Source organism: Bos indicus, chromosome 20, assembly GCF_029378745.1.
Source record: "Bos indicus isolate NIAB-ARS_2022 breed Sahiwal x Tharparkar chromosome 20, NIAB-ARS_B.indTharparkar_mat_pri_1.0, whole genome shotgun sequence".
NCBI lineage: Eukaryota > Metazoa > Chordata > Mammalia > Artiodactyla > Bovidae > Bos > Bos indicus.
In genome coordinates, this window is record NC_091779.1 from 61,649,412 (window position 1) to 61,677,144 (window position 27,733).

At 41.7% G+C, this 27,733-nt stretch overlaps 1 protein-coding gene across 5 annotated transcripts in view; it reads left to right on the top strand.

Annotated features, from left to right (window-relative positions):
* The window catches only part of CTNND2 (catenin delta 2), a 1,111,183-nt gene that overhangs the window by 666,890 nt on the left and 416,560 nt on the right, over positions 1-27,733 (top strand). For all 5 annotated transcript variants that reach the window (XM_070774843.1, XM_070774845.1, XM_070774847.1 and 2 more), the window contains one exon: positions 12,078-12,272. In XM_070774843.1, coding sequence (XP_070630944.1) covers positions 12,078-12,272 — 195 coding nt within the window. The remainder of the gene's footprint in view (positions 1-12,077; positions 12,273-27,733) is intronic.

Sequence of the window (27,733 nt, forward strand, 5' to 3'; positions counted from 1 at the left end):
TATTTTCACTTATAATTATATTTGCTTATAATTATTTGCTTATAATTATCTCAGATGGACATGAGCTTGGGCAAACTCCAGGAGATGGTGAGGGATAAGAAGGCCTGTTGTGCTGCAGTCCATGGGGTCACAAACAGTCGAACACGACTGAGTGACTGAACAACAACAACAGTCTTCACACAGACTTGTCAGCCTTGATTTTTCCTGTTTGGCTTCCTGGATGGTGCCTGGACCCACAGGTGCTATGCTGGGGAAGAGGGGGAGTCTGTCCTAACCTGGAATGATGTCTGTATTTCCTGGTGTTTCTGGCTTCAACCTTCGCTCTCCTTGAATGGACTGGCAGCATCTTAAAGAAGTCAACCCCTCCCTAGGAGTTAAGTGTGCACACACACATATACACACACACTCACATTCACTCAGGGCGTAAGCTGAGCTGGTTAGAAGCAGATCGTGCCACAGTCCCCTCCGTGGCTGAGTCAGCAGCTGGTTGTGATTGATGTTGCCCCAGACAGGCCCTTCACCTTGACAGTCTTCTTGCATACGTAGCATTTATTTTGCACTGGAGGAGTGAGTACCAATTTCTGTACTAGGAAGGTACCCGTGACATCACTATTGTACCATAGCAATTGGTGATTTAATAACCATTTCTAAAGTAACAGACGCAAGGTGGGTGGGAGAATTATAACTATACATAGGTCTCATCAATCATGCATTTATTAGGGAATTAATGTTTTAATATAACCAGTATTCAAATAGTAATTACTCATATATAGTTCAGTGGCTAATTGGATTCTGAAACACAGTCATACACATACACATATTAAAAGCTTTTAACCAGAAAAGAATCAAGGAAGAACTTCATTCCTTGGAACTCTTTATTACACAGAACAGTTCCTCTCCTCTCAAACTCTTTTTTCATATGCCAAGTATTATGTTGATTAAAGTAATAAAACTTTAACATGGAAATATACAGAAATTATACAATGTAAATATAGAAAATGACTCATCTATGAAACAGTTTATTTGCCTGTTCCCCCCACCCCAAATTATATTGAGAGTCAACGGTGCCTACTTCTTCTGGAATTACCATTAAGGCCATTTGGTGGGAGGACCATGGAAAGCAGTATAAAAATGATACAGGGAGAATATTTGAAGTTTGTGTTTCCACAAACATCTAATTTTTAAAAGAATTAGGAAATGCAAACTGGTCCAGTATTCTTGCCTGAAAAATTCCATGGACTGAGGATCCTGGTGGACTTCGATCCATGCGGTCACAAGGAGCCGGGCATGACTGAGCATGCACACTTGTAATTTTGAAAAGGAATTTGTGCCTCTGTCTATGATATACCTAATACAATCTGAGGAAGGGTCTTCTGTTTAAGATGCTGAGATGCAAAACCTCTTAGTACAGATATTTTTCAAAATGTTTAAAGCGATTTATGAAGAAAATTGCATACCTACTTTCACTGATGCAACCCTTCTCCTTGTCCATCCATTGAGAATGTCGTCTGTGCCCTTTGGGCAAAAACCACATGCACAAAAGTGAAAACTGAGTTTTCCTCCCCCCACAACAGTCAGTCTTTGTAAAGCAGAATGAAGACTTCCCCTCCCTTGCAGCCAGAGTCTGTTTTTATATCTTGATATAACAAAAACGATGGGTCAGGAGCACCTTGTCCTGGATTCTTTTTCTTGGAAAGATTCATAATTATCCCTGGCAACTGGGTCTGAACCAGACTCCAGACATACAGTGGGAACACTGCACTGGTAGGGTTTTGAGAAGTAGCTGTAGAGAAATAAAATGACACTCATTGAGTTTTATCCATCTCGTTGATAAAGAAGAGTGTGTGGGTATCAAAGTGTGTCCAGGGGTCTAGAAGTATGCCAGGGTTGAAAATGTCTAGCAACCGAGATACACAATCATAGCTAAATCAGTAAATCCTGGCTTCTCACAGGGAGGTCTGTGGACCAGCAACACCAAAATTGCCCAAGAACTTGTTAAAAATGAAGGACCTCAGGCTCTTCCCCAAACCTGTTGAGTCAGAACCTAAATATTAATCAGGGGACTTTTTGAGAAATACTGAAACACTACTGCTGCTGCACTCAGAGCTGCTGCCTACCTTCCCTGAGATAAAAAAGTGAAGAGATGGATGCCAGATCGACGCTGTGTATCTTGTGTGTTTCACTAATACCACAGTGCCATCTTAGGTATGTTTCCTTGGGCTCTTTACTTGGAGTTGTGTGTGACACAGAATACCATCCTTCAGTGTGGACGTGGAGCCACACGACCCTGGACTGAAAATAAAAATGGCAATGGTCCATCCTCAGGGTGCAGAGATCTCAGATTCCACACTACTCACATTTCATTACCACTGTCTCATGACTGTGCACGTGCCTGCCTGTGCAAAAGGAATTGCACAAAAGAAGTCCGTTTTTCTAACAGCTTTGGGAAGAAATGCTTATGGTTAGGGAGGAAAGACAAGGGAACAAAATCACAGGGATACAATGGCCAGGGATTTTGGCCTTAATTATTTTTACTGGAAAGTGTTTGAGTCCCAGTAGATGACTCTATCCATTTAGTAAAAGGTGAGGTGAAGTGTTGTAATTACAATAAGTTGTATTGGAAACTTTGCCAAGAAAATCACAGGAGCAAATGCTTCTATGTTAGATTTGTTTTCAGAGACCATGTGAGCAGTCTTCACAATAGCAGCAAGGCTGTATTATATCAGCAAAATATAGGAAAATTTAGGGTTTTATGAAAGAGATGAAATGGGGGGGCATTCTTTGCTTTCCAGAACAGACTTATCATAGAATCATTTTATATCATCAGGTGGCCCATTACACTAAAATTATTAATCTTCAATGCAGTTTCATCATTGAATACAAATGAATTAATAATTTCCCTTCCAATAAATATGGTTCATGGCCTATATGTAGGAAATATGTCCATGTATTTTAACATTTATACCAATATAAGGTATCAAACTAATTCAATAAATGATGGTCATTTTCAAATGAAATTTAGCATATGGACTTGACTCAGGTTGTACAGGAATTATTTGGAGATCTTTTAAATACTGGAATTAAATTGCAAATTATGCAAATATTATACCTTAAATGTGAGAAATATTCTATATAATACTTGTTTTATTCTTGATTTTTGCTTTTGACACAAATCAAAATTCAAGCTCTACTTCCTACTCCTGTGCCAATTTACAACTTTATTGTTGGTCAGACACTGATATCTGACTCTTTTCCATCCCATGGACTACAGCACACCAGGCTTCCCTGTCCTTTACCAACTCCCAGAGTTTGCTCAAACTCATGTCCATTGAGTCAGTGATGCCACCCAACCATCTTATCCTGTCTCACCCCATTCTCTACCTGCCCTCAGTCTTTCCCAGCATTAGGGTCTTTTATTGAAAAATGAGTCGGCTCTTCTCATCACGTGCCCGAAGTATAACATTCACCAAAATTATGTAAATTTATGTATTTCTGATAGTGCTCGTTTGCTGAGGGCATTTTTTTCTCCCGGGAGTTTAATGATAACAAATAACAAGCCAGACCTTTTGAGACATTCAAAGTCCACTAGAACTAGTCCACTTTGAACTAGTCAGAAACCCTCGCAGAGAGAATGCGTCCTGCCCGCACAGGCTGTGCTGCTTGGCCACGTCGCTTAGCGATGCCGGCGTATCTGTAGGAACATACCTGGAAGTCAGAGCCCCCAGCAAGGAAAGAGGTATAGTGGGGATTTGCGACAGGAAACCTCCTTTTCTTCCGGGCTCTACATGTCTCTATAAAAGTCCTACTTTGCCCTTTGAAGATGTGGTTTTACTCATAAATAGCGTGTATGAACTGATTGCATGGTTTACAAAAAAAAAAACTGAATTCTTAGACTTTACTTTCGAGTCTTCTATGTAGCATGATAAGCTGTCTTCTTCTGCAGACAACTCTTTCTCTCTCTCAGAAATGAAAGTGTTCAACTCCGCCATCTGGCCACATACTCCTCGAGTCAGCTTGCTGTACTGATCGATATGTCATTTAGGTCCTTCTTTTTCTCCTTCCATTTCTTTGCAAATGAGCATGTGAAACTGGCTTCCAAATTTGAAGGAAACAAGTCAATGGCAGTGTGTCCTTCAGAACCTAGTATTGATACTTCCACATGAAAACATGCAACCATTTGTTTCTGTGAGAAAGCAAGTGAATTCTTGTTGAATTAGAGAACCAGAAATTGTATAGTCTAGAAACTAAGAGAATATGAATGGACCCCCATGAAAAGAGAATGAATCTGTTTCATTCTAGTCAATAAAGTAATTGGCATTAGTGGTAGTGAATGATACTATTTGAAGAAAGCAAGAAGTGTAAATGGAGGGTAATAACATATTAAATGCAGATTTCTGTCTTTGGGGTATGCCTTCCCTCTCCGCTTTGTCTGGGACAGGGAGGCCGTCAGGGTGATTTCTGCAGGAGAAAGGTGAGGCATGGTGAAAAGCGAAAAGTGAAAGTCACTCCGTCGTATCTAACTCTTTGTAATCCCATGGATTGTACAGTCCATGGAATTCTCCAGGCCAGAATACTGGAGTGGGTAGTCTTTCCCTTCTCCAGGGGATCTTCCCAACCCAGGGATCGAACCCAGGTCTCCCGCACTGTGGGTGGATTCTTTACCAGCTAAGCCATCCGAGAAGCATGGTGGTGCCCATTAAATACACATTGCTACTCCCTGCTTGGACTTACCAGATGGCTTAGTTGTATAGAGTCTACCTGCCAGTGTGGGAGACACGAATTGATTCCTCAATTGGGAAGATCCCCTAGAAAAGGAAACGTCCACCTAGTAGTCTCGCCCGGGAAATCTCATGAGCAGAGGAACATGGTGGGCTACAGTCCATGGGGTCACAAAAGAATTGGACACGGCTTAGCAACTAAACAGCACCAACTCTCTGCTCAGATGGACCGAGTTAGACTTCAGAGGATCTTGTGCTCAGGAATCAGCACTTTTAAGAGTCTTGCAGATAAATCTGCAAGGAATAAATAAAGGTTTGAGAATTAATCATATTCTAAGGAATGACAAATCAAATGCATATCTATATGTATGTATTTGAGCTGAATCTTTGTTGTGCAGTTCTCATGAGCTTCTTATGTGTGATCTCCTGCTGAATATTTCAAATTCTTTGGCTTAAAATATGGCTACTGTGACTGTGAAATTTTGAGTCAAAAAATATCTGTTCAGTTTTTATGATCATTTGTGGTATGAACTTGTAAAGAGTTCACATACTAACTGGCATTTCTTTTTAAAGACAATGTGGATTAAATGAATGATAAAATCACTGCTGTAAATACTCTGAAGTGACTCCTGCAGAGAGCCTTTGCTTTCCCTGCTGGTCCCTCTGTGTGAGAAACACACTTGCTTCCTCCAGCATGGCTCTCTTATGAAGTTTTCTGCTGAAATGTGAGACCTTCAAAAAGAAGGTTCATGACTACCTTATCAAAACAGTATACCCTCTGACACTGACCACTCTCCTCACCCTACTTTATTTTCCTTCAGTACCTTCATCTCTAAACGTGATGACTGACTTATTTTCAAGGCAAGGAACTTTCTCCTCTTAAGCATGATGGTGTCCAAAACTTCTAGAAGTCGCTTACTCGGTAAATAGGTGTTGAATCAGTGAATATATCCATCAACATGGATTAGCTGGCACGTGTACACACTCTATATAAAATCTAGCAGATAGAAATTCATTTGCAAATCTGTCGCTGGTCAAATGGAACAGAGCCTGTTGAATTCTCTGGCCCAGGGAAAATGTGGGGTTGGAGGCATGAGGCAGACAATGCACTGACGACACTTTACCCTTGCAGCTTCGTAATTATTTTCCATGGCAAGAGCTCCCTGCGAGTCGGTCGCTGGCTTCCTCATGGATCAGCAGATGTTTGTTATCTTCCCTCTGCAGGTTTCGTTTATATCATATTCCTTTTCTAAAAAGGATTCCACCTTCCCTTGGTCATGTCAGTGTTTCTTTCCATTTTGAACTTCCTTTGCTCCTTTATTCTTTGCTATTATCCATTCAAAAGCAACACTAATTTTTTAAGAAAAATAAAGCCGTAAGATTTACATTTTGCAGTAATACTTCACAAAATTATCAAAGTTTCTTTTGCTTATAATATTTCAAAAATCTTAAACCTCAAGTTGTTTTTGGATATTTTGATAGTTTAAGTTATAGAGTTTGGTTGTTTTTTTTCAATCAAAAGATGTATATTAACAAGATAACATAATAATTCCTTGACTCTAAGATCAAATGATGTGAGAGTACCTGTTTTTACGCAGCTTTATCAATTGCAGAGCCCTTCACACTGATTTCTCTCTCCTTGATCCTCCCACAATGCCACGTCGTACAAATGCAGGCATTCTTATATGTATTTTTATGCTGGAGGAAACCAGAGCTCAGAGAGGTTCAGTGGCTTTCCTTGATTTGCTCAGATGGTTAAACACAGTTCTGGAGTCCAGACCGTGTCTTCTTATTTCAGTTTGTTTGGGAAAAACTGACACAGTAAAGAGTGATAAAATTACTACCTTAGATGCTATTAGAGCTTAGTTCAAATTACTAGACATTATTATACACCTGTGCTCCTAAGGCCTCCTTTTGTGTATAGAATTGGAAGGGGAGCCATACTTTCAAGTTTCTGTTCCCCCAAAACTGGGTTCCCCTCTTGGGCCAATAGACACAACCAAGCCAGAAGCTGGGAGAAGGAAGGATTTATTTTTTGCAGCAAGTACGAACACAGGGATCTTTCCTGAAGCTCTGTCTATCTGAACAGGAAAGTTTTAAGCTAAAGGTATATGCATATTCATGAGAGGGCTCGAGCAGAGGAAAAGCAGCCCAGAATTATGTCATCAGGTCAACAGAGTCCAAGCTTTAGTCGACTGAAGTGAGGAGGGTCAGCAGCGCCATTCCACCTCTCCCTGGGTGGGGCCAGGTTTCTGCGGAACTCACAGGTATACTGTTGTGTGTATCTGTTGAGGAGCCAGAACCCCGCCCCAAGGCTGCACTGTTGGCTTCTTGAATGCCCCTCCATTGTTTCTCCTTTCCCTCCTTTAAGGTAATTAATTACTGAGACCTGGTCAAAGGCAAGCATTGCAGCCAAGCTTAGATCACAAAATGGCTTAGGCCAAAATGGGTTTTTTATGTCAAGAAAGTTATTCCTGACTGTCTTTCTCCAGGGACCCTCTAACCTATCTGCTTACATTTCTGTGTAGGAACTGCTCATGTCAATGGTTGTGCTGGAGTGAAGATGCCTACAGAGCAGCAGGGGATATACTGAGTCTAGTTTCCCTCCACTTTCCAGGGGTCCGTTCTACTCATCCCTTTGAGCCCCTGGAGCCCAGTTGCTAAATTGAATCAGACTCTTTGCAACCCCATGGATTGCAGCACACCCTGTCCTTCTCTGTCTCCTGGAGTTTGCTCAAACTTATGTCCGTTGAGTCAGTGATGTCACTGAACCATCTCACCTTCTGTTACCTCCTTCTCCTTCTGCCCTCAATCTTTCCCAGTGTCAGAGTCTTTTCTAATGAGTTGGCTCTTTGGGTCAGGTGGCCAAAGTATTGGAGCTTCAGCTTCAGCATCAGTCCTCCCAATGAATATTCAGGGTTGATTTCCTTTAGGATTGACTGGTTTCATCTCCTTACTGTCCAAGAGACTCTCAAGAGTCTTCTCCAGCACCACGATTTGAGAGCATCAACTCTTCAGCGTACATCCATCCATTATCCAACTCAAGTTCCTATGCCTGACGCACAGTTAGGCCAAGCAAACCCAAAGTTGAGCATTTGGAGTAGAGAAAGGCTTATTGCAGGGCCAGCAAGAATTAGTGCCTTGTATTCAAAATAACCCAAGCTCCCTAAAGGGTTTCTTAGCAAAGCATTTTTAAAAGCCAGCTGAGAAAGACGGGATCACAGGATATGTGATCAGCTCAAGAACAATTCTCTGATAGATAACAGTGCCCATAGATCTAGGGGCTCATGGTCATCAAGTAGTTAATTTTCTCCACTTAGCATCTGTAAAACAACTCAGGAAGTGTGCATCCGATACTGTTATCTTGGCATTTAAGAGAGGAACTACAGCAGAGGACATGTGGGGTGGGGCCTGTCCCAGGAAGACCCCATAGGGTCCTGCTTGGTTACATGTCTCTGCCTAGAACTAAACCTTTCTGCTCACCTCCCATCACCAGCCCCACTGCCAGGTGGCCAGGAGTGACCTGATTTAAGCCATCTGAGCATCCTTCAAGTCAGCACTAGCAGCAGTGAGCTGATGACTGAGGTCCTAGGACAGATGATGGCTCTTGTACAGCAACTGTCTCAAGCCTCGTCCTGCATCAGTGTGAGGTTCTTCCCAGTCTTCCACGGCTCCTGGACCTGCAGGAGGGCCTGGCCTGCACAGAGCTGTTTCAATACCCTTCAGCCCTCCTGGATCACAACCTCTGTTAGCCTGCATATGGATCATTGATGCTTCAGGTGGGAGTCTTCAAACCCACTAATTTCAGAAACACATATATGAAAATTGCCAGGGCCGGGGCTCTCTAGGCCCAAGTTTTGTCTTGTGAAGTGGAGAAGTAGGATGAGTAAAAGCATATGAGAGCACTGACAGATGACTGACGTTGGATGCCGTACTTTTTGTGATAGAAATTAGTCATTAAGTGCCTTCTGGACACTTGTATGACCTGCGTCTGCAATGGCCGGGGACCAGTTGATGCAGCTGGTCTGGGCTGTGGGATCTGCTTTCTCTTTTCTCTTTGGCCCATCTGTGTTTCCACTGCCCTTTGCCACACTGCAGTTCGGAGCCCTCAGCTTGTTCAAGGCAAGGCTCTCAGACCTGTTCTCCACCACCACAATTGGCCTTGACCTCTGTGACATTTTAACAAAGTCAGAGTTTCTCTAACATATTTCTCGTGATGGCAACATTGCTCCAGTTTCTGGCAAAGATGCAGATGTTTACTAGTAGTGTTTTGAGTCCAGTGTTATGATGAGGACTCGCTGTCAAGTAGGTCATAATGATAAAAGAAAATTACCACTAAAGAAAAGTGTGTTGTCTTTGAATCAGCAAGTCTATATACCATCTCATGTAATTCTGTGGGCTTCCCCGGTGGCTCAGTGGCAAATAAGCCACCTGCCAGTGCAGGAGATGCAAGAGACACGGGCTCAGTCCCTGCGTCGGGAAGATCCCCTGGAGAAGGAAGTAGCAACCCACTCCAGAATTCTTGCCTGGGGAGTCCCATGGACAAAGGAACCTGATGGGCTACAGCCAGTGCCTGGGGTCCCAAAGAACTGAACATGACTCGGAGACTGAAACAACAGCAACAGCCTGAGATTTTGGAGCACACTCCCAGAACAGGTGGTGTGACAATTTTTTTTTCCTTGAAATTGCCTCCAAATAAAATAGGCTTGATTTTTGTTTGTTTTACTCTTTTAAATATATTCATTTACTTATTTGGCTGCTCTGGGTCTTAGTTATAGCGTGGAAGATCAATAGTTGGGGCATGTGGAATCTGGCTCCCTGACCAGGGATCTAACCCAGGCCTCTTGCATTGGGAGCTCCGAGTCTTAGCCACTGGATCACCAGAAAAATCCCAAATAGGCCTTGGTAGTAAGGATCTGATATGTGCTTTTTTGAGCAAGAGTGGTAAAAGGCATGAATTGTGGAAGTTGTAGCCTTTAATTCCTTGTCCTTCTTTTCTCCTGCTTCTACCTCTCGTGCCAATAGCTGTGCCCGCCCACCCATGAGCCACTAAAACTTGATTACAGTGGATAAAAGGAGTGTAACAATGCTCAGTTTAAAATGCTTCATTTCAGCGTTGTGCACAGTGCTTAAATATGCAAAGGTATTTTGCAGAAATGTCTCCACAGGGAAACACCGTGAACTTTCAGTTCTATCAAGAACATAATAATAAAAAAATAAAGTATAGTATACTATTCAAATATTTAATAATTTTACTATTGCATTTTTCATTGTACCAGCACATAGAAATTCTGATATCCACCAAAATAGCCCTTATCTTAATAAGAGAGTAAACATTTCTTAATGCCCATTTATAAGAAGAGGATTTTTGTATGTACCCTCAGCTCATGTCACAACTTAAAAGAAAAGCAGGTCCTTTTACTGTTTATCATTGAATATTTTTAACTGCTTAGAATCAAGGAACAGCAATAAAGTTAAAACTCTAAATCTACAATGGATAGCTTTTATTTAACTATACGACATTTGGATATAATGACTGCTTCCTAGTTTTTTTACACTTGTAAGTCCTTGGAATATTATCAAAACTTTCAGAAGTAGGAAGAACTGACAGCAGGAACTCAAGGCGTATCATACTTAAATATATTCCTGGAAAATACCAGCATGAGATAATATTCACTGTGATGTTGGCATTTGATAAATCAGATGCAATGAACCTAATTATGCAAAACAGTTATTTTGAATCTATCACTCATTGGAACACTGTCTAAACCAGAATTTATTTAATTACTAGCAAAAGGAAAGGTAAGAACTTGCCAACTTTATTCCCTTCCCTTGCCTCAAAACATTCAGTCTTTGTTACCAAGATTGAATTCATAGAAGCCCCAACCTTGCCCCAGTCCTTTGGAATCGCTCTGTTTTCTGTTGATTTAAATGTAAAGCAGCCTATGTGAAGCAACATTTGTTGGCAGTTTCAAAACTTTTGAATGGCTTTATCCTCAAATAAACTAGATGAGAATATTAAAAATCTTTGAGGTTAGACAGTCCTGAAGAAGCAGCCAATCATTGCACATTGAAGATGTTGGCTTTAAAGTGGCCATCAGTGAAGGTGGTAGACCAGCAGGACAGAGAGAGAGCTGCCCACAAACACCACTAAAATCAAGGAAGTGCAACTCCCTCTTACTTTAAGCTGAAAGGGAGGGTTCCCATTTGGGTTTGTTCAAAGGCAGCTGCCAGTTAAATCCTAGTGTACCAGGCAGGGTATTAGCTTTGGAGATTTATCTGAAGGGTCTTGCTAAAATCATCTGTAGCCTCACTTGGCTCTGTGTGCTCCTGTCCTCACCATCGCTGGGTAACCATCTCTCCGTGGTGCCCCTTCAGCGTCCCTAGATGCCCTCCATTCCATTTGTGCCCACGGAGATGATTCCCCTGGCATGTTCACTCCTGGGATTCTGGCCATCCCTATGATGAAATATTCACTCTCCATCAACATCTTCTTGTGTGTCAGCTCAAGCTCTTAGCCCTCCTAAGACTCTGCTCCTCTTGTGTGGATTCCCTGGTCCACAGCTTCAAAGCCACACCTCTTCCCACACAATACAAAAAACACTAAACCAAAAAAAAAAAAGAAGAAGTCCAAAGACACAAATAAGGATTTACAATAATGTGTAGCCTTAATTTAGAAATGAAGCCAGTTTGTGGCAACCATTTGAACCATTTCAGAGGAAGGTAGAGTAGATACCAATCTTTCCATTTGGAGCATAAGAATAAAGGGAATATCACTTTAAAACCTTTTTTTTTTCTTTAAAATCTGCTTCTTTCGGGGATTTAGGCTGTTGTAAGGCTGAACATCTTGGTTCACTCATTGTCCAGGGAAAAACTGCTGATGAAGATGAATTCTGGTCCACTTTTTCAGAATAGCATCAAGATGGCTTGCCTCCGTGGCTTATTTACCTGCTCATACTTTAAATAAGAACTGCCACCGTAAAATTTCAGGCGCAAGAATTGTGGACTAATAAGAGCTTTCTGGGGTGACTTCAGTCTGCCTGGCTTCTTCAGTGAGGAAACCTGCTCCAGTCGTTAGGCTGAGAAAAATGTGTTCCGCTGGCCCTGTGCAGCGTGGATTTATCTCAGCATCATCATCACCCATATTCAGAGATCAGACTCGGGAGCAAAGCGAGGCGGCTGGGTGATGCTGATAAGCTGACAAGCTTGTCCTCTTGCTACCATTGCGCACCGTTCATTGGATTTTCTGCAGATTTCAACGTTTCTGTCCCCCTCCCCAAATTCGAACATGTCTTGGATAAAACAAGTTCTGTCTGAACGTTGGGCGGGTCTGACTGTCTCCTTATTCCTTCCTTCCAGCTGGGTCCCGGGCCTCGTACAGCAGCCAGCACGGCCACCTGGGCCCCGAGCTGCGGGCCCTGCAGTCCCCGGAGCACCACATCGACCCCATCTATGAAGACCGTGTCTATCAGAAGCCCCCCATGAGGAGTCTCAGCCAGAGCCAGGGGGACCCTCTGCCGCCAGCACACACGGGCACGTACCGCACGAGCACAGGTGTGCACTCAGGGCCCCCGGGGCTGTCCACAAGGGGACGGGGAGGCAGCCGTCCAAAGAGGGTGGCCTGTCCCAGAGGGGGACCTTCCCACACCAGGGGGGCCTCTCCACAGAGGGGTGGTCTGTCCACAGTGGGGTGGCCTGCCTGCAGGGGCATGGCCTGTCCCAGAGCGGGGCCTTTCCATACCAGGGGGACCTCTCCACCGAGGGGTGGTCTGTCCACAGGAGGGTGGCCTGCCTGCGGGGGCATGGCCTGTCCCAGAGGGGGCCCTTTCCACACCAGGGGGGCCTCTCCACGGAGGAGTGGTCTGTCTACAGTGGTGTGGCCCTCCCACAGAGGGGTGGGTCTGCTTGGAAGCTTAAATAACACTCCCTTGTGAAAGGGTATGTGTGTGTGTGTTGATGTCCTCTCTCCTCAGAAGCATTGTGAAATGACCTGCTTTTCTCATTAATGTTTCTGATGATGATAAAAACCAAATATGACTCCAGTTGAGCTCCCTGAGTATATTGTAAATGAAAGAAGTCTGGAGGTGGGGAGTGGGGGTTAGCATATTTTGTCACACAGGCAAATCGAAGGTAGTAGTACTAATTTTTTTGTAAATCATTATTAATGTATTTAATGAGTATAATTGCTTTAAGAAAGCAGAGGACGTATAAAGGCATATGTGCTTACCTAAGGCTGGTAAGTGCCTTTTTAATGGTACAGTATGCCTGTTTGGGGGATTCCCTGCTGGCTCAGATGGTAAAGAATCTGCCTGCAATTCAGGAGACCTGGATTTGATCCCCAGGTTGGGAAGATCCCTTGGAGAAGGGAATGTCTACCCACTCCAGTATTCTTGCCTGGGAAACTCATGGACAGAGAAGCCTGGAGGGCTACAGTCCATGGAATTGCAGTTGGAGACCACTGAGTGACTAACACTTTTCTACCTCTTTGGCAACCTTGGGAGGGAAAAAGAAAACATATTTACTAAAAATGTAGCATATTTAGTAAGGCCAACTGAGAATTTACTTCATACACACTATTAGGCTGAATCATAGGAAATTATAATTTAGTGGTTGGTCACTGGTACTTGTGGAGAAGGCAATGGCACCCCACTCCAGTACTCTTGCCTGGAAAATCTCATGGACAGAGGAGCCTGGTAGGCTGCAGTCCATGGGGTCGCTAAGAGTCGGACACGACTGAGTGACTTCACTTTCACTTTTCACTTCCATGCATTGGAGAAGGAAATGGCAACCCACTCCAGTGTTCTTGCCTGGAGAATCCCAGGGACGGGGGAGCCTGGTGGGCTGCCGTCTCTGGGGTCGCACAGAGTCGGACACAACTGAAGCGCCGCAGCAGCAGCCCTGGCACTTGTATATATGGTTCAACTCTCTAGCTCTCCTGGATTAAATATATATTTTGAATTGAACACAACCACAGACCACATGAAGAAGGACAAGTGTTTTCCAGAACATGAAACTGTTTGCAAAATAACTAGTTAAAGGTCACGATTAAATTTGTTGGAGAACACTTAGCTTAACTATAAAATCAATATAATTAAGAAAATACAGAGAATTGCGCTTGGTCTAAAGCCTCCCATGGCTGAGTAAACTTAGAGAATATTATGGTGGTGGTTTGCAGACACTAGAGCTGCCTGCATTTCTAATCATATACGTTATCCTGGTCAGGGGCCAGGATATGGGGATGCTGAAGCTGTGGTCCAGGACTTGGCATCAGGCTCTGCATCTTCAGACTGTTGTAACTTCCAGTTCCCAAGTAGATCATAGCAATTCTGTTAAACTGCAGTATGACACTAAATTATATGTTTTGAAATCCAGGCAAGCTAAGTTGCTTTTATAGCTGATTATTGATATTTGCATTTCAGTATTTCACTCTATCATAGGAAGAAAGGCACAAAATACTCCTTTATTTTACTCTTGATGTTGTAAGTACCATCCCATGTTAATAATACATATCTTGGTTTAGATAGAATACCCATTTATTCTTCTGTCAGAGTTTCTCTTACCTTCAGCCTACTTAATTTGCTTCAGTCTGGGACTGGACTATTTTTGCATTTAGTTGTTGCATATTATTAGCTAAGGTAATTTTATTTCCACACAATCCCTTATAAAAGACGAAGATAACCATCTTAGTGACATTCAGTATCTAATTTGAAGAAAAACTGACAACAAAAGGGATTATATTGGTTCCCTGTTCCATATTCATATGCTCTTAGAATTAGCTCTTGTTGATAAACTTCTGGGGCCTTAATGAAAAATCAACTGCAAGAGGAAAAAAGTATTTTATTCATCAATGCCAAGTTAGAGACAAGGGAAAGATGTTCACACTTTTAAAGAAACAATGACAACAACAAAACTCGTGTTTTCTCTAAGCCGGGGGTTGGCAAACTGTTGGCTTATGGTCTAAATCCATCTGGTCACCTGTTTTAGTAGTGCTTGTGGGTTAAAAGTGATCATCGCCTTATAAAATGATTTGTAATCAAACGATGGATACTATTTTGTGATATGTAAGAACACATGAAATCCAAGTTTCTGAGTCCATACAGAGCCACACCCAGTTGCTTTCATATCATCTGTACTTGCTGTCACTCTGCAGTGGCTCAGGGGAACAGGTGTGACAGAGACCATATGGTCAGCCAAGCTGCAGATACTCACCTTCTGGCCCTTTACAGGAAGAGTTTGCTGCCTCCTGGCCTCAGTCGTCAGAGGAGAACCAGGCTGAATGAGTGAAATAGTGCTTTTTCTCCTGTCTCTCCTCTCAAAGAAGGCAGAAGTGTTCTGAGTGCTTCAGAGGGGACAGTCTGTTTGCCCGGCCCTTCCCCTCTAACAGTAATCTCTTGCCCCGGCCGAGATCTGCGAGGTGTGACATCCACATGCCCAAGATGCCATTCCTGCCCACATCTTTGAAATTGAGGCACTTTTGAGGGACTCTGCTGTTTTCACAAGGCTACAGAAATTGCCAGAAGTGCCGGGGTGGTCTCTTGAGGATAGGTGGGGGGAACGTCACTGCTCCAGCTCCTGCACATAAAGCCACAAGCCCTCTCTCCTTCCCACCAGCTTAGATTACTCCTTCTTCCTACACTGAATTCATCACAAGCCCTTCCCCTTCCCTGGCTTACTGTGCAACTCCAGGGACTGTCTCTATCAGAAGCTGCATGATTGAGAAAATGCTTTTAGTCCAGGTATATGTCTCTCCTTTGGCTTCCCCGGTGGCCATAGTGGTAAAGAATCTGCCTCCCAGTGCAGGAGATGTAAGAGACATGGGTTCCATCCCTGTGTTGGGACGATCCCCTGGAGAAGGGAATGGCTACCCACTCCAGTATTGCCTGGAGAATTCCATGGACAGAGGAGCCTGGTGGGCTATAGTCCATGGGGTCCCAAAGAGTCAGACACGACTGAAGCACGCAGCATGCACAAATCTCTCGCTTATAAATTACCTACGTATTATACAATATTATTAAATTCTGGCTAGTAAATTCAGGATTAAACTTTAATAAAGAAACACTTTAAGATTGCTTTCCCATATCCAGAGGGTCATTTTCACATCCTTTATGTTTTATGCACCCATCGTTAGTGCCGCCACTGATGCAGACCTATAGGAAGCTTCCAGAGCCAGAGCAAATACCCTAATTCCTTATGAGATGAGGACATGTTCTTAGGAGCCCTGTTAGACGTGACGTGTTCAGGGGCTGCAAACTTTAGGCTCAGGTTGGTTGCCAAGGTGCCTCTCCAGTCTTACCTCTCTGCCATTAAGTAAGGCCACTGGCTGGGGGTCCTTCAGTTCCATCTGTAGATCATTTCCAGAGATACTTTGAGGAGAGTGGGGCAGGGGAATTGAAGGCCACTTGCCGGCCTTCAAGGAGTCACCACTCACGAATGAAGTCAAGGGTACTATCCTAAACAATTCTATAATTACTAGCTGGTGCCATAGCATCAAGCAGCTGAGACAGGATGACAAAGCACAGAGCCTATTGCCGCACTCAGGAATAGTTCTAAATGCTTTGAATATATTTACTAATCTTTAGAACTGCCCTGTGGAGGAGGTGGTATTATGATGATCACTTTGTAGATCAGAATACTGAAGCATAAAGACATTGAGGACCGATCTCCTTTAGAATGGACTGGTTGGATCTCCTTGCAGTCCAAGGGATTCTCAAGAGTCTTTTCCAACACCACAGTTCAAAAGCATCAATTCTTTGGTGCTAAGCTTTCTTCACATTCCAACTCTCACATCCATATATGACCACTGGAAAAACCATAGCCTTGACTAGACGGACCTTTGTTGGCAAAGTAATGTCTCTGCTTTTTAATATGCTATCTAGGTATTAATAGCAGCACAAAACAACACGTGCTCTCGTTTTTTTCCTGGATAACCTATAGCTCAGGATTGTACTATGACTCCTGACCCCTCCCCAGATGTCTTTCCACTGGTTTCTGGGCAAGGAGTGGGGCTGTGGGACAGTGTTCACCCTTCGCCCCTCAGTGCTGCAGCTCTGCCTCTATCTGGCTGTATCTTCTGTGGTTTCTCTTCTTTCCCTGTCCTGCTCACTCCTGTGCTGACTGAACCTGGGCCTCCCTCACTCCAGACACCACTAGGGCCATCCTGAGTTATAGACTGTGCTAGAACTGAGAGATACCCTGAGATGACTATACAGAGAAGAGCAGGAAACAGCTATAGTCCTTGAAGATAAGACAGGTTAAAGCTTCCTAAATCTCCCCACTAAAGGCAATTTCTCACTTAGCTTTTTCTCCTATGCCCAACCTACAGCATCTTTTTCCATCCCTCCTTCTTGGCTTCCGTAGTTAGCCTCTCACCCCTGTTACTTTATTGCGAAGACTAATTTCAATCCCAGAAACCAACTCAGACAAGGAGCACAGTCTACCTTTGGGGGATCAGAAAGGTCCCCAAGGCTTTCCTTAACCAAAGAATTGTTGTGGTTCCACCAGCTCGGTGGTATTTGACTTCTTTGTGATCCCATGGACTGCAGCATGCCAGGCTTCTCTGTCCTTCACTGTCTCCCCAAACTTGTTAAAACTCATGTCCATTGAGTTGGTGATGATATCCAACCATGTTGTTCTCTGTTATCCCCTTCTCCTCCTGCCCTCAATTTTTCCCACTATTAGGTCTTTTTCCAATAGTTGGCTCTTTGCATCAGGTGGCCAAAGTATTGGAGCTTCAGCTTCAGCACCAGTCCTTCCAATGGATATTCAGGGTTGATTTCCTTTATCATTGACTGGTTTGATCTCCTTGCAGTCCAAGGGACTCTCAAGAGTCTTATCCAGCATAATAGTATGAAAGAAACAGCTCTTCAGCCTTTAGCCTTTTCTTTGTCCAGCTCTCATAGTCATACATGACTACTGGAAAAACCATAGTTTGGACTGTACGGACTTTTTTAGGCAAAGTAGTGTCTCTACTTTTTAATACATTGTCTAGGTTTGTCATTGCTTTTCTTCCCAGGAGCAAGGGTCTTTTAATTTCTTGGCTGCAGTCACCATCCACAGTGATTTTGGAGCCCAAGAAAATAAAGTCTGTCACAGTTTCCATTGTTTCCCATCTATTTGCCATGAAGTGATGGGACCGGATGCCATGATCTTTGTTTTCTGAATGTTGAGTTTTAAGCCAGCTTTTTCACTCTCCTCTTTCACTTCCATCAAGAGGCTCTTTAATTCCTCTTCTCTTTCTATGTAAGGGTGGTGTAGTCTTTATGTCTGAGATTATTGATATTTCTCCCAGCAATCTTGATTCAAGCTTGTGCTTCATCCAGCCTGGCATTTCTCATGATGTACTCTGCATATAAGTTAAATAAGCAAGGTGACAATATACAGCCTTGACGTACTCCTTTCCCAATTTGGAACCAGTCTGTTGTTCCATGTCTAGTTCTAACCGTTGCTTCTTGACCTGCATACAGGTTGCTCAGGAGGCAGAGAAAAGTGGTCTGGTATTCCCATCTCTTTAAGAATTTTTCACAGTTTATTGTGATCTACACAGTCAAAGGCTTTAGCATAGTCAGTGAAACAGAAGTAGATGTTTTTCTGAAATTCTCTTGCTTTTTCTATGATCCAGTGGATGTTGGCAATTTTATCTCCAAAAAGTTACCTAACCTTGATGTTAGAGACTTACATACATGCATTTGTATACATTTGTGTACATGTTGGAGGATCAGGATCGGCAGATCTCACTTTTTGCCTGTTTTCTGCTGCAGGCTGGTGGACGGTGATGCCTACAGTAGGGTTCACAACTCACACACAAAGTCAACTGGATTTTATTCAGCTAAGCTGGCACTCTGTGGGCCATGCCTAGGCCAGGGAGTAGCACCTGAAGAGTAACTCCTGCCCCTGTCCCAGACCTCACTCTGACCCTTTGTGCTCAGGCACTCCAGCCAGTGCTGGACAATGTCAACAACGGCAATAAAAAGCACAACATGAGAGTTGTGAGCTAAGTTTTATTTGGGGCAAAATGTGGACTATAACCTGGGAGACAGCATCTCAGAGAGCTCTGAGAAACTTCTCCAAAGAGGTATGGGGGAAAGTCAGGATATGTGTGATTTTAGTGAAAGGGGAATACATGCAATGAAGCACACATTTTGCGGAAGGTTGCTGCTTTCGTGAAGAACAGATGTCAGCATTTATGATTTTAGTGCTTTTCTTGATGCGAAGAGATTGGGCTCATAAAACCATTTCCTGAAAATAACTAGCTGAAGATTTGTTCTGCCAGTTTTGCCCCAAGCAGAGTACCTCATTCCAGATCTCCACCCTGAACTCCTTTCAGGGGTGTTGAAGGTCAGCAGTCACAGCATCTTGTGATTTAATCCTTGTAGTGGCAGATGGCAAGTGCCAGTTTTTAGTTGGCAACAAGACCTACAGCCCTTTCCACACTACCCAGTCCCAGCAGAAGGGAGCAGGCTCTGTGATGACCTGCCAGCCTCCCTGGGCTTGGATGTGGTCTTTGTAGTGAGGCAGAGATAGTAGAGCAGTGGCCCACATGCATCAGGATGGGATTGGGACAGGAAGCAGCATGGTGGCCCCAAAGCAGCAAAGTGACCCAAAAAAGGGTCAGTTCCTGAATCAGCAGTGGTCCCCACTCATCAGGGTCCCCAGAGGGGACCCTCTCCCCAGATGCATCACTCCTCTCTCCCTGCACAGGGAGGCCAGATCCTGTGCCTGTAGCAGAGACCAGGCCAGTGAGTGAAGAGTGGGATGGTGGAGCAAATACCCTCTGGGACCATCCACCCAGTGTCTGAGGCCTTCTTGCACAGTGAAAATTTGAAGAGGCACTCTTTTAACTAGGGTGTCTGTTTAAATAAAACATACCTTTTGTCTGGGATAAGGACTTGTCCAAATCAGAGCTTATATAATAAGGAGAGCAGCCAGACAAAGACTGTGTGATACTCAAGGATTTGTGTGTGGTGAAGTCTATTAAACTGAAACTAAATAACACAGATTTTTATTTCAAACTCAAGCATTCAGTGACTGTCAACTTAGGAGTCGTTTGATTAACACATACTTGACTCTGACAACCCCCCATAACATCTTTCTAAACTAGCAAAAATGGCCAACATCTGCTGAGATGATAGTCTTGTGAATTTCTTTTCAGATAAATGTGATCCTGAGTGGAGAAAACAAGCTTTCTATGGTGAATGTGTCAGCTTGTAATAAAGAATGAATTATCATAGGTACATAGCAAAGGGAAAATCTGCTAACTGTCCTGATGAGATTGACAAATATTGCAATATAAAAAGGAAGAAGAATATGATGAAAATATTTGTCTGGATGGCAAAAGCATTATTTTAAAATTTTAATTTTCTGCAGTAATAGCTATTACTTCATAAAGTTATAGAGGGATTACATATCCCCTTTACTTTCATAAAATTTTACTACTATTGTTCAATAAAATATAAATAACATTTTCAATTAAAATCATCATTTGAGTCCTCGAAAGGTAGAATATTAACAGTTTATTACTTATTAAATACTGTTACTTCAAATTATAAAAATAACTACTTCTCATTAGAACAAGTCAGATGTGATCCTCTATAATCTCTTAGTTTAAAATTTTACCTCTTTTAAGTCTAAAAAGTCAGGGGTACATTATTACCCAGTTGGCGATTTTTAATGAATCTAATGATAAATATTATCTTAAAATCAATGAAAGCTTCCAGATTCTTAGCTATATCCATTCACCAAAATGGTAGAAATACAAATTCTAATTACAGCTGAAGGAGAACAGAGTGTTTGCTGGTAGATCAGTTGATAAAATTTAAAAACAGCAGCAACAACATTAGGAAGCCTGGTGGACTGCCGTCCGTGGGGTCGCAAAAAGTCAGACCCAACTGAGCAACTGAACAACAGCAACAAGCGACGTCAGTAATCAGCATCAACACTAATAATGAGTCCGTTACTACAAAAATCCTGCATTAGATGCCTCTCCTCCACAAACACAGTGACATATGAGGTTAAAAAGAATTGTGTTACATTTACCCTTGAATATTTTTCCATTGACCTTGATGCTGGGAAAGATTCAAGGCAAAATGAGAAGGGGGCGACAGAGGATGAAATGGTTAGATAGCATCACTGACTCAGTGGACATGAGTTTGAGCAAACTCTGGGAGATAGGGAAGGACAGGGGAACCTGGCGTGCTGCAGTGCATGGGGTTGCAGAGAGTCGGACATGATTTAGTGACTGAACACATCTTTCTGTTGAGCTTACTTTGGATCAACCTCTGCAGACTGCGGAAAATTGGAAAGATATTTATGGTTCAGTTCTGGATGATAATACTATTGGGAATATAGTAGATTAGGTAAAGTTTCCTCATTTCTGAAATGATAATCATTATTATTTAAGTAATAACTTTACAAGTATATAGGCTGGCACTTCCCTGGCGGTCAGTGGTTAAAACTGCACCTCCCAATGGAGGAGGTGTGAGTTCGATCCCTGGTCAGGAAGCTAAGATCACACATGCCTCATGGCCGAAGAACCAAAACATAAAACAGAAGCAATATGGTAAAAATTCAACAAAGACTTTAGAAACATACCTCATCAAAAAAAAGAAATCTAAAAGGTAAAAAGTTATAGGCCATGTTCTTGGACACATTGTCACCTCAGCCATCTTTATTTTCTAAATTTGCAGAAGGAATATTATTTAATTAGCTTGTTGTTTGCTTCCTTTGTATTTTATAGCACATGTAAAAGTATTTTATGTTTTCTTATTTCTAGCTATATAAATATACATAAAAGCAAAGATAAATAATACAAAACCACAAATAAATGTTTTTCTTTCTTCTGTTGAACCCTACTTTATATTCCATCGCCCAAGTTTCTTCAGGTGCCAGAATCTTGTATTTTACTCTGTTTTCTTTTTTTCCTCTTTCAGTAAATAATGCATGCAACCATCTCCTCATCAAAATAGGGTGTTTGATTTTTATTGAAAAGGATCTCTCTTCCCTTCTTTCAAACAAACACAACACATAAAACATCTGTTTGTTTGTTTGTTTGTTTCTTTTCTCTCTACACACTAAACCTTTATTTGTGTAGCTCTACGGAAAACCGATAATTTCATGAACAGCATGAAAAGGTGAAGTATCAAGTCAACTGCTGAAGAGGCTACTTTAAAAATCTCCCCAAAGAGACCGGCAGTGTGGTTCACTGAGTTGTAAGGGCTTATTGAGGGGAGAAGGGGCTGTTTGCAGAGCAGGTGAGATGAGAGAGGAGTGTTTACAGAGCTGATAAAGCACCCTTTCCCTCAAATGTTTGCCATAAGAAGGTTCAATTGAGTAGAGTAATCCTCTAAGGTGGGCGATTTGGCCAACGGAGCTCTAACTCAAATGAGAGAAAACGTATACCGGGACAGAAATTAAGCGAAATTTTGCATTAAAGAAAAAAGTCTGTTAATTGTCTGATCAATATCAGCTTATCTGTATTAATAGAGAGTCACAGTCTTCATCAGCCACACCACAGTCTCAACAGGCATGGCACAAAGGGAGAATTCAGTCTTTCTTGAAATCATTCCTTTACATCATGCTTAAAAAAATCAGGCATTACATCACTGTATTATTGACAGTTTGAGATCTTTTAGTTTCTCGTGCATTTTCTTCTATATATGAGCATATACGCTCAGTCGTTCAGTTGTGTCTGACCCTTTGAAACCCCATGGACTTTAGCTCACACACCAGGCTCTTCTGTCTATGGGATTCTCCAGACAAGAATACTGGAGTGGGTTGCCAGTTCCTCTTCCAGGGGATCTCCCCAACCCAGGGAACAAACCAGTGTCTCCTGCATCTCCTGCACTGACAGATGGATTCTTTACCCCTGAATCACCTGGGAAGACCCACATGATCATATAATCTACCCTTTAAAATAGTCTTTCTCCCTGTTTGTATTGCTATTTTGCATTGTTTTTCCTTGCATTGATCAGTCTCTAATTTATTTGAATTTTGCAATATCCATTTGAATTCTGATTTTATATTTTGAAATTCTCATCAGGTACCCTTATGTATTGTGACCTAAGAGAAGTCGAAACTATGGCTTCAGGAATTATACTTCTGAAAGGCCATTTGTTAAATGATACAAATGTGATTGTCATTTTTAAATAAGATCTTTCTGAAAGTCATTTATCTGCCTTAGATTTCATAGTCTACCCACTTTTTTCTTAATATATCACTGATTAAACTAAGACTCAAAACACTTTAAAATTAAGATAAGTATATGTATCCTATTCTTGATTTTCCCAGAAATAAAGATATTTCGGAATATCAATAAATTCAATTAAATAAGAAATTGTATAAATTTGTACACCAAGGTGTAATAATTTTTCCCTATATTATTCAAGTTGTTGGTCCTTATTATAGACCCATCTCTTTTCTGTACTTTTGGGAGACATTTCCCTTAATTTTAGGCCTCTCATGAATTTTTCTAAGTTTTCTCACTATGTTAGGTACTTCAATAATACACATATTTGAGATTATAAACCTGGTCCAGTTTATAAAGCTGGTAGTTGTAATTATAACCTCTGGAAGTGGGGTTCAAGGGTTTGAATTACTTCTCTACTAAATATAAGGCAAATTTGGGCAAGTTATAGCATCCCTCTGTGCCTCAGTTTCCCACTTGTAAAGTGACAGCAAGTTTATTATCATATTGGGTTGTTGGAGGAAATAAGAGTCAGTCAGTTAGTTCAGTCACTCAGTCATGTCCAACTCTTTGCGACCTCATGGACTGAAGCTTGCTAGGCCTCTCTGTCCATCGCCAACTCCCAGAGTTTACTTAAACTCATGTCCATTGAGTCAGTGATGCCATCCAGCCATCTCATCTTCTGGCATCCCCTTCAATCTTTCCGAGCATCAGGGTCTTTTCTAATGAGTCAGTTCATCATATCAGGTAGCCAAAGTATTGGCGTTTTAGCTTCAGCATCAGTCCTTCCAATTAATATTCAGGACTGATTTCCTTTAGGATGGACTGGTTGGATCTCTTTGCAGTCCAAGAGACTCTCAAGAGTCCTCTCTAACACCACGGTTCAAAAGCATCAATTCTTCAGTATTCAGCTTTCTTTATAGTACAACTTTCACATCCATACATGGCTACTGGAAAAGCCATAGCCTTGACTAGATGGACCTTCGTTGGCAAAGTAACATCTCTGCTTTTTAATATGCTGTCTAGGTTGGTCATAACTTTTCTTCCAAGAAGCAAGCATCTTTTAATTTCATGGCTGCAATCACCATCTGCAGTGATTTTGGAGCCCAGAAAAATAAAGTCAGCCACTGTTTCCACTGTTTCCCCATCTATTTGCCATGAAGTGATGGGACCAAATGACATGATCTTAGTTTTCTGAATGTTGAGTTTTAAGCCAGCTTTTTCACTCTCACTTTCATCAAGAGGCTCTTTAGTTCTTCACTTTCTGCCATAAGGGTGGTGTCATCTTCATATCTGAGGTTATTGATATTTCTCCTGGAAATCTTGATTCAAGCTTGTGCTTCATCCAGCCTGCCATTTCTCATGATATACTGTACATGTAAGTTAAATAAGCAGGGTGACAATATACAGCCTTGTATTTCCCTTTCTCTGTTTGGAACCAGTCTGTTGTTCCATGACCTGCATGGAACTGTTCTAACTGTTGCTTCCTGACCTGCATGCAGATTTCTCAAGAGGCAGATCAGGTGGTCTGGTATTCCCATCTCTTTAAGAATTTTCCAGAGTTTGTTGTGGTCCACACAGTCAAAGGTTTTGGCATAGTCAATAAAGCAGACGTAGATGTTTTTCTGGAACTCTCTTGGTTTTTCGATGATCCAATGGATGTTGGCAATTTACTCTAGTATTGGGTTGTTGGAGGAAATAAGAGTACGCACTAGTTAAACACTTCCAGGAGTTATAAAGTCTGATATCCACCCTTTATATCAGGCAAGGACTTGTTACTCCATGTGTTATATCCAATCTCTTTCTTAACATGAACTGATTTCAACATTATTAAGTAGTAATAATAGTTGTTGTTGTTCATTCCCTGAGTCATGTCTGAGTCTTTGCCTCCCCATAGACTATAGCATGCCAGGCTCCCCTGTCCTTCACTATCTACCCCCTGGAGCTTGCTCAGATTCATGTCCGTCACATTGGTGATGCCATCCAACCATCTCATCCTCTGCCGTCCCCTTCTTCTTCCGCCCTCAATCTTTCCCAGCATCGGGGTCTTTTGCAATGAGCCAGCTCTTCGCATCAGGTTGTTTTGCACTTACTAGGCATTAATAGCTTTTCTTGCCTTTAAAGCAAACAGTCATCCCAATGGGCCCTTGTCTTCTTTTCACTTTACAGTTAGAAAACCGGAGATTTGAGAACTCAGTTACTTGCCAGATACAAATGATTGACTAGAAAGCCCAGATGTGGCCCTGACTGTTAGCTTCAGAAGCCAAGCTCTGAATGTGGAGTTCCCTGACATTTCATCCCCAAAAGGCCAATGCCAGTGTAGAATATATATCTGAGCCTACCAACATTCATAAACTGCCCTTCACCTTTTCTCCTCCTCTTACTGTGAGACGTGGTCTTCTTGCTCCTGCTCTGTTAATTGCATTTCACACTCTGCTTTCACCTTTTGGTCCAGTCTCCCTTGCAGCTTACGTGGTCTCAGTTCCCCAACCCGGGACTGAACTGTTCCCCCTGAATTGAGAACGTGGAGTCTTAACCACTGGATTGCTAGAGAATTCCCTATTCTCTTAAAATTGATTCACAACTCTGAGAGTTTTTTTTTAACTTATATTATCATTTTTTAACAATAGTGTTTTGTCACGTTTCAGTCTCCTTTTTTTTTTTTTAACATTTTGTGTTTCAGCCTTAAGTCGTCATCCTTGCCATTTTGCCTTCCCTTCCTATTAACCTCTGTATTTTAAAGTATTACTAACAAATAATTTTGTATAGAAAATGATTTTTCTGATATTAGCAACCCTTTTCAGGAAGCTTTAATATAGATATTTAGTTCCTGAATGAAAGAATTGTATTTATCTGAAAAAATGTCAGGTTCCCGTTAGTTTTCCCTTTTGCCTTTAATTTGCTGACTGGCTTTTCACAACTTGTCTAGAAAATGAAACTTTGTTTACCTTTGGGCATTTGTTCTTCCAAGAGCATGGTTATGCCTGGCCTGAATTTTAAATCCCTGTTCCCATGACATATAGCACATTGTTCATAAATATTAAAATGTGAATTTTAATTAGACATGCTTGCAAAATTTTGGAGAAAATATAAATGCTTCAGAAACTGCATAAAGACATAAGACAGATTTTCTGGTTGTGAACTTAATTTTTTATTAGTCTAATCCAGTGACTTTGAAACTTAATCCATCAGGGCAACCCTTGTCATTTCAAAACCTGAGTCTTTTGGGAGTATACACACTTTTTGTTTAGAAAGTTTTCTGAAATATTTTTCTTGTCTTCACTGTGTCATGGTGCCTGGTCTCCTGACTTTGGTTATTATAAGATTAAGTTTTAAAAGGTCATTGGAAATGAGAAGCCCTGACCTCTTGATTAAAATCAGTTCTCATATTAGAATAGATTTCTCCAGTTCACTTTGCAACTTTTTTTTTATCATTTTGACATCAAATCCTTAACTTCCTTTAATATTAAACTATTATTTTTTTCTTTCTTTTATATTTGATTTTGAATATGTCTTCTATTGTGAGAGAGAATAAGTTTTATCACCATTTACTGAGTAGTGCTCAAAAAGTCTGAGTTGTAGGATGTGATTGATAATTGGAATCTAATTCTGTGTAGAACTTGCATGTCATATGGTCATATCTAGACACAGGATATATTTTTTATGAAGTATAGCTAATTTACAATGTTGTGTTAGTTTCAGGCGTACACCAAAGTGGTTCAGTCTTATATATATATATTTGTCCTTTTCCGGTTTCTTTTCCCATATAGTTTATTGCAAAATATTGAGTAGAGTTTCCTGTGCTGTAGAGTAGGTCCTTTTTAGTTATCTATTTTATATATAGTAGTGTGTATATGTTCGTTCTGAGCTAGAAAGTAAAGGTGCCAACTAATATTAATCATGGATAATGATCAAACAGTTATTAACAAATCACATTCTATTAATATGGAAGATGCTATTTTCATTGTATAGGTCACCTAAATCTTAGATGTCAAGTATTTTTGAGAACCAGATAAAAGTAATGATAGGAAACAGACTCCAGAGAACCCAGGAAGGAAACAAAAAGCTGAAATTCAGCTTGGAAATAGTCAAACCGATTTTAGTAACTGGCGTCAGATCTTCTTCCGACAATTTAGGCGTTATTGAAAAGATGCAAATACTTCTGGAAAAGCCAAGTCAGCACCTTATTTTGTCTGCGTTGCAGTCGGGTGGGTCTTCATCGCCTCTAGCATGCCTACCCTTCACCAAGGGTATTTGTTAGTATGACAGCTCAAGTTGAAAAAGAGACATATAAAAATCTGGTGGGTGTTGAACTTTACAAGAACTGTCCCGTCCTGCATTTAATGCTCTAGCGCTAATTACAGACCCATGTCCGCCTCCACCCCCACGGATACACGCCCCCTCACTTTCCTTGTTTTCTATTTGGGAAAAATGAACCACATTACTAAATATGTTTCACACCCTTCATAAAATTAATCTATCACCCCCTGAACGAACACTGCCTCAATTTTCTCAGCTGAAACAATGAAGAACTCACTGCCCACGAGTCCTTGGAAAATATCCCTTCCATTTCTTCTGGGTTTTAGCTCCATACAGAGTTTACGAGTCAGATGAGCGGACCTCTTCCTGGAAGTCAGTAAGCAGGAAACACATCACAGAGGCATTTTCATCCTAGAGATGAAAGGGTTGTTCCTGAAATACTGGGTTGGCCTGAAAATTGGTTCAGGTTCTTCCCTAAGATGGAATGGAAAAACCCCAACGAAGTTTTGGGCCAACGGAATAGCATGCTAATTGTCATTGTAGTGGATAACATTGGATGCGTTAGTTCAAATGTAAC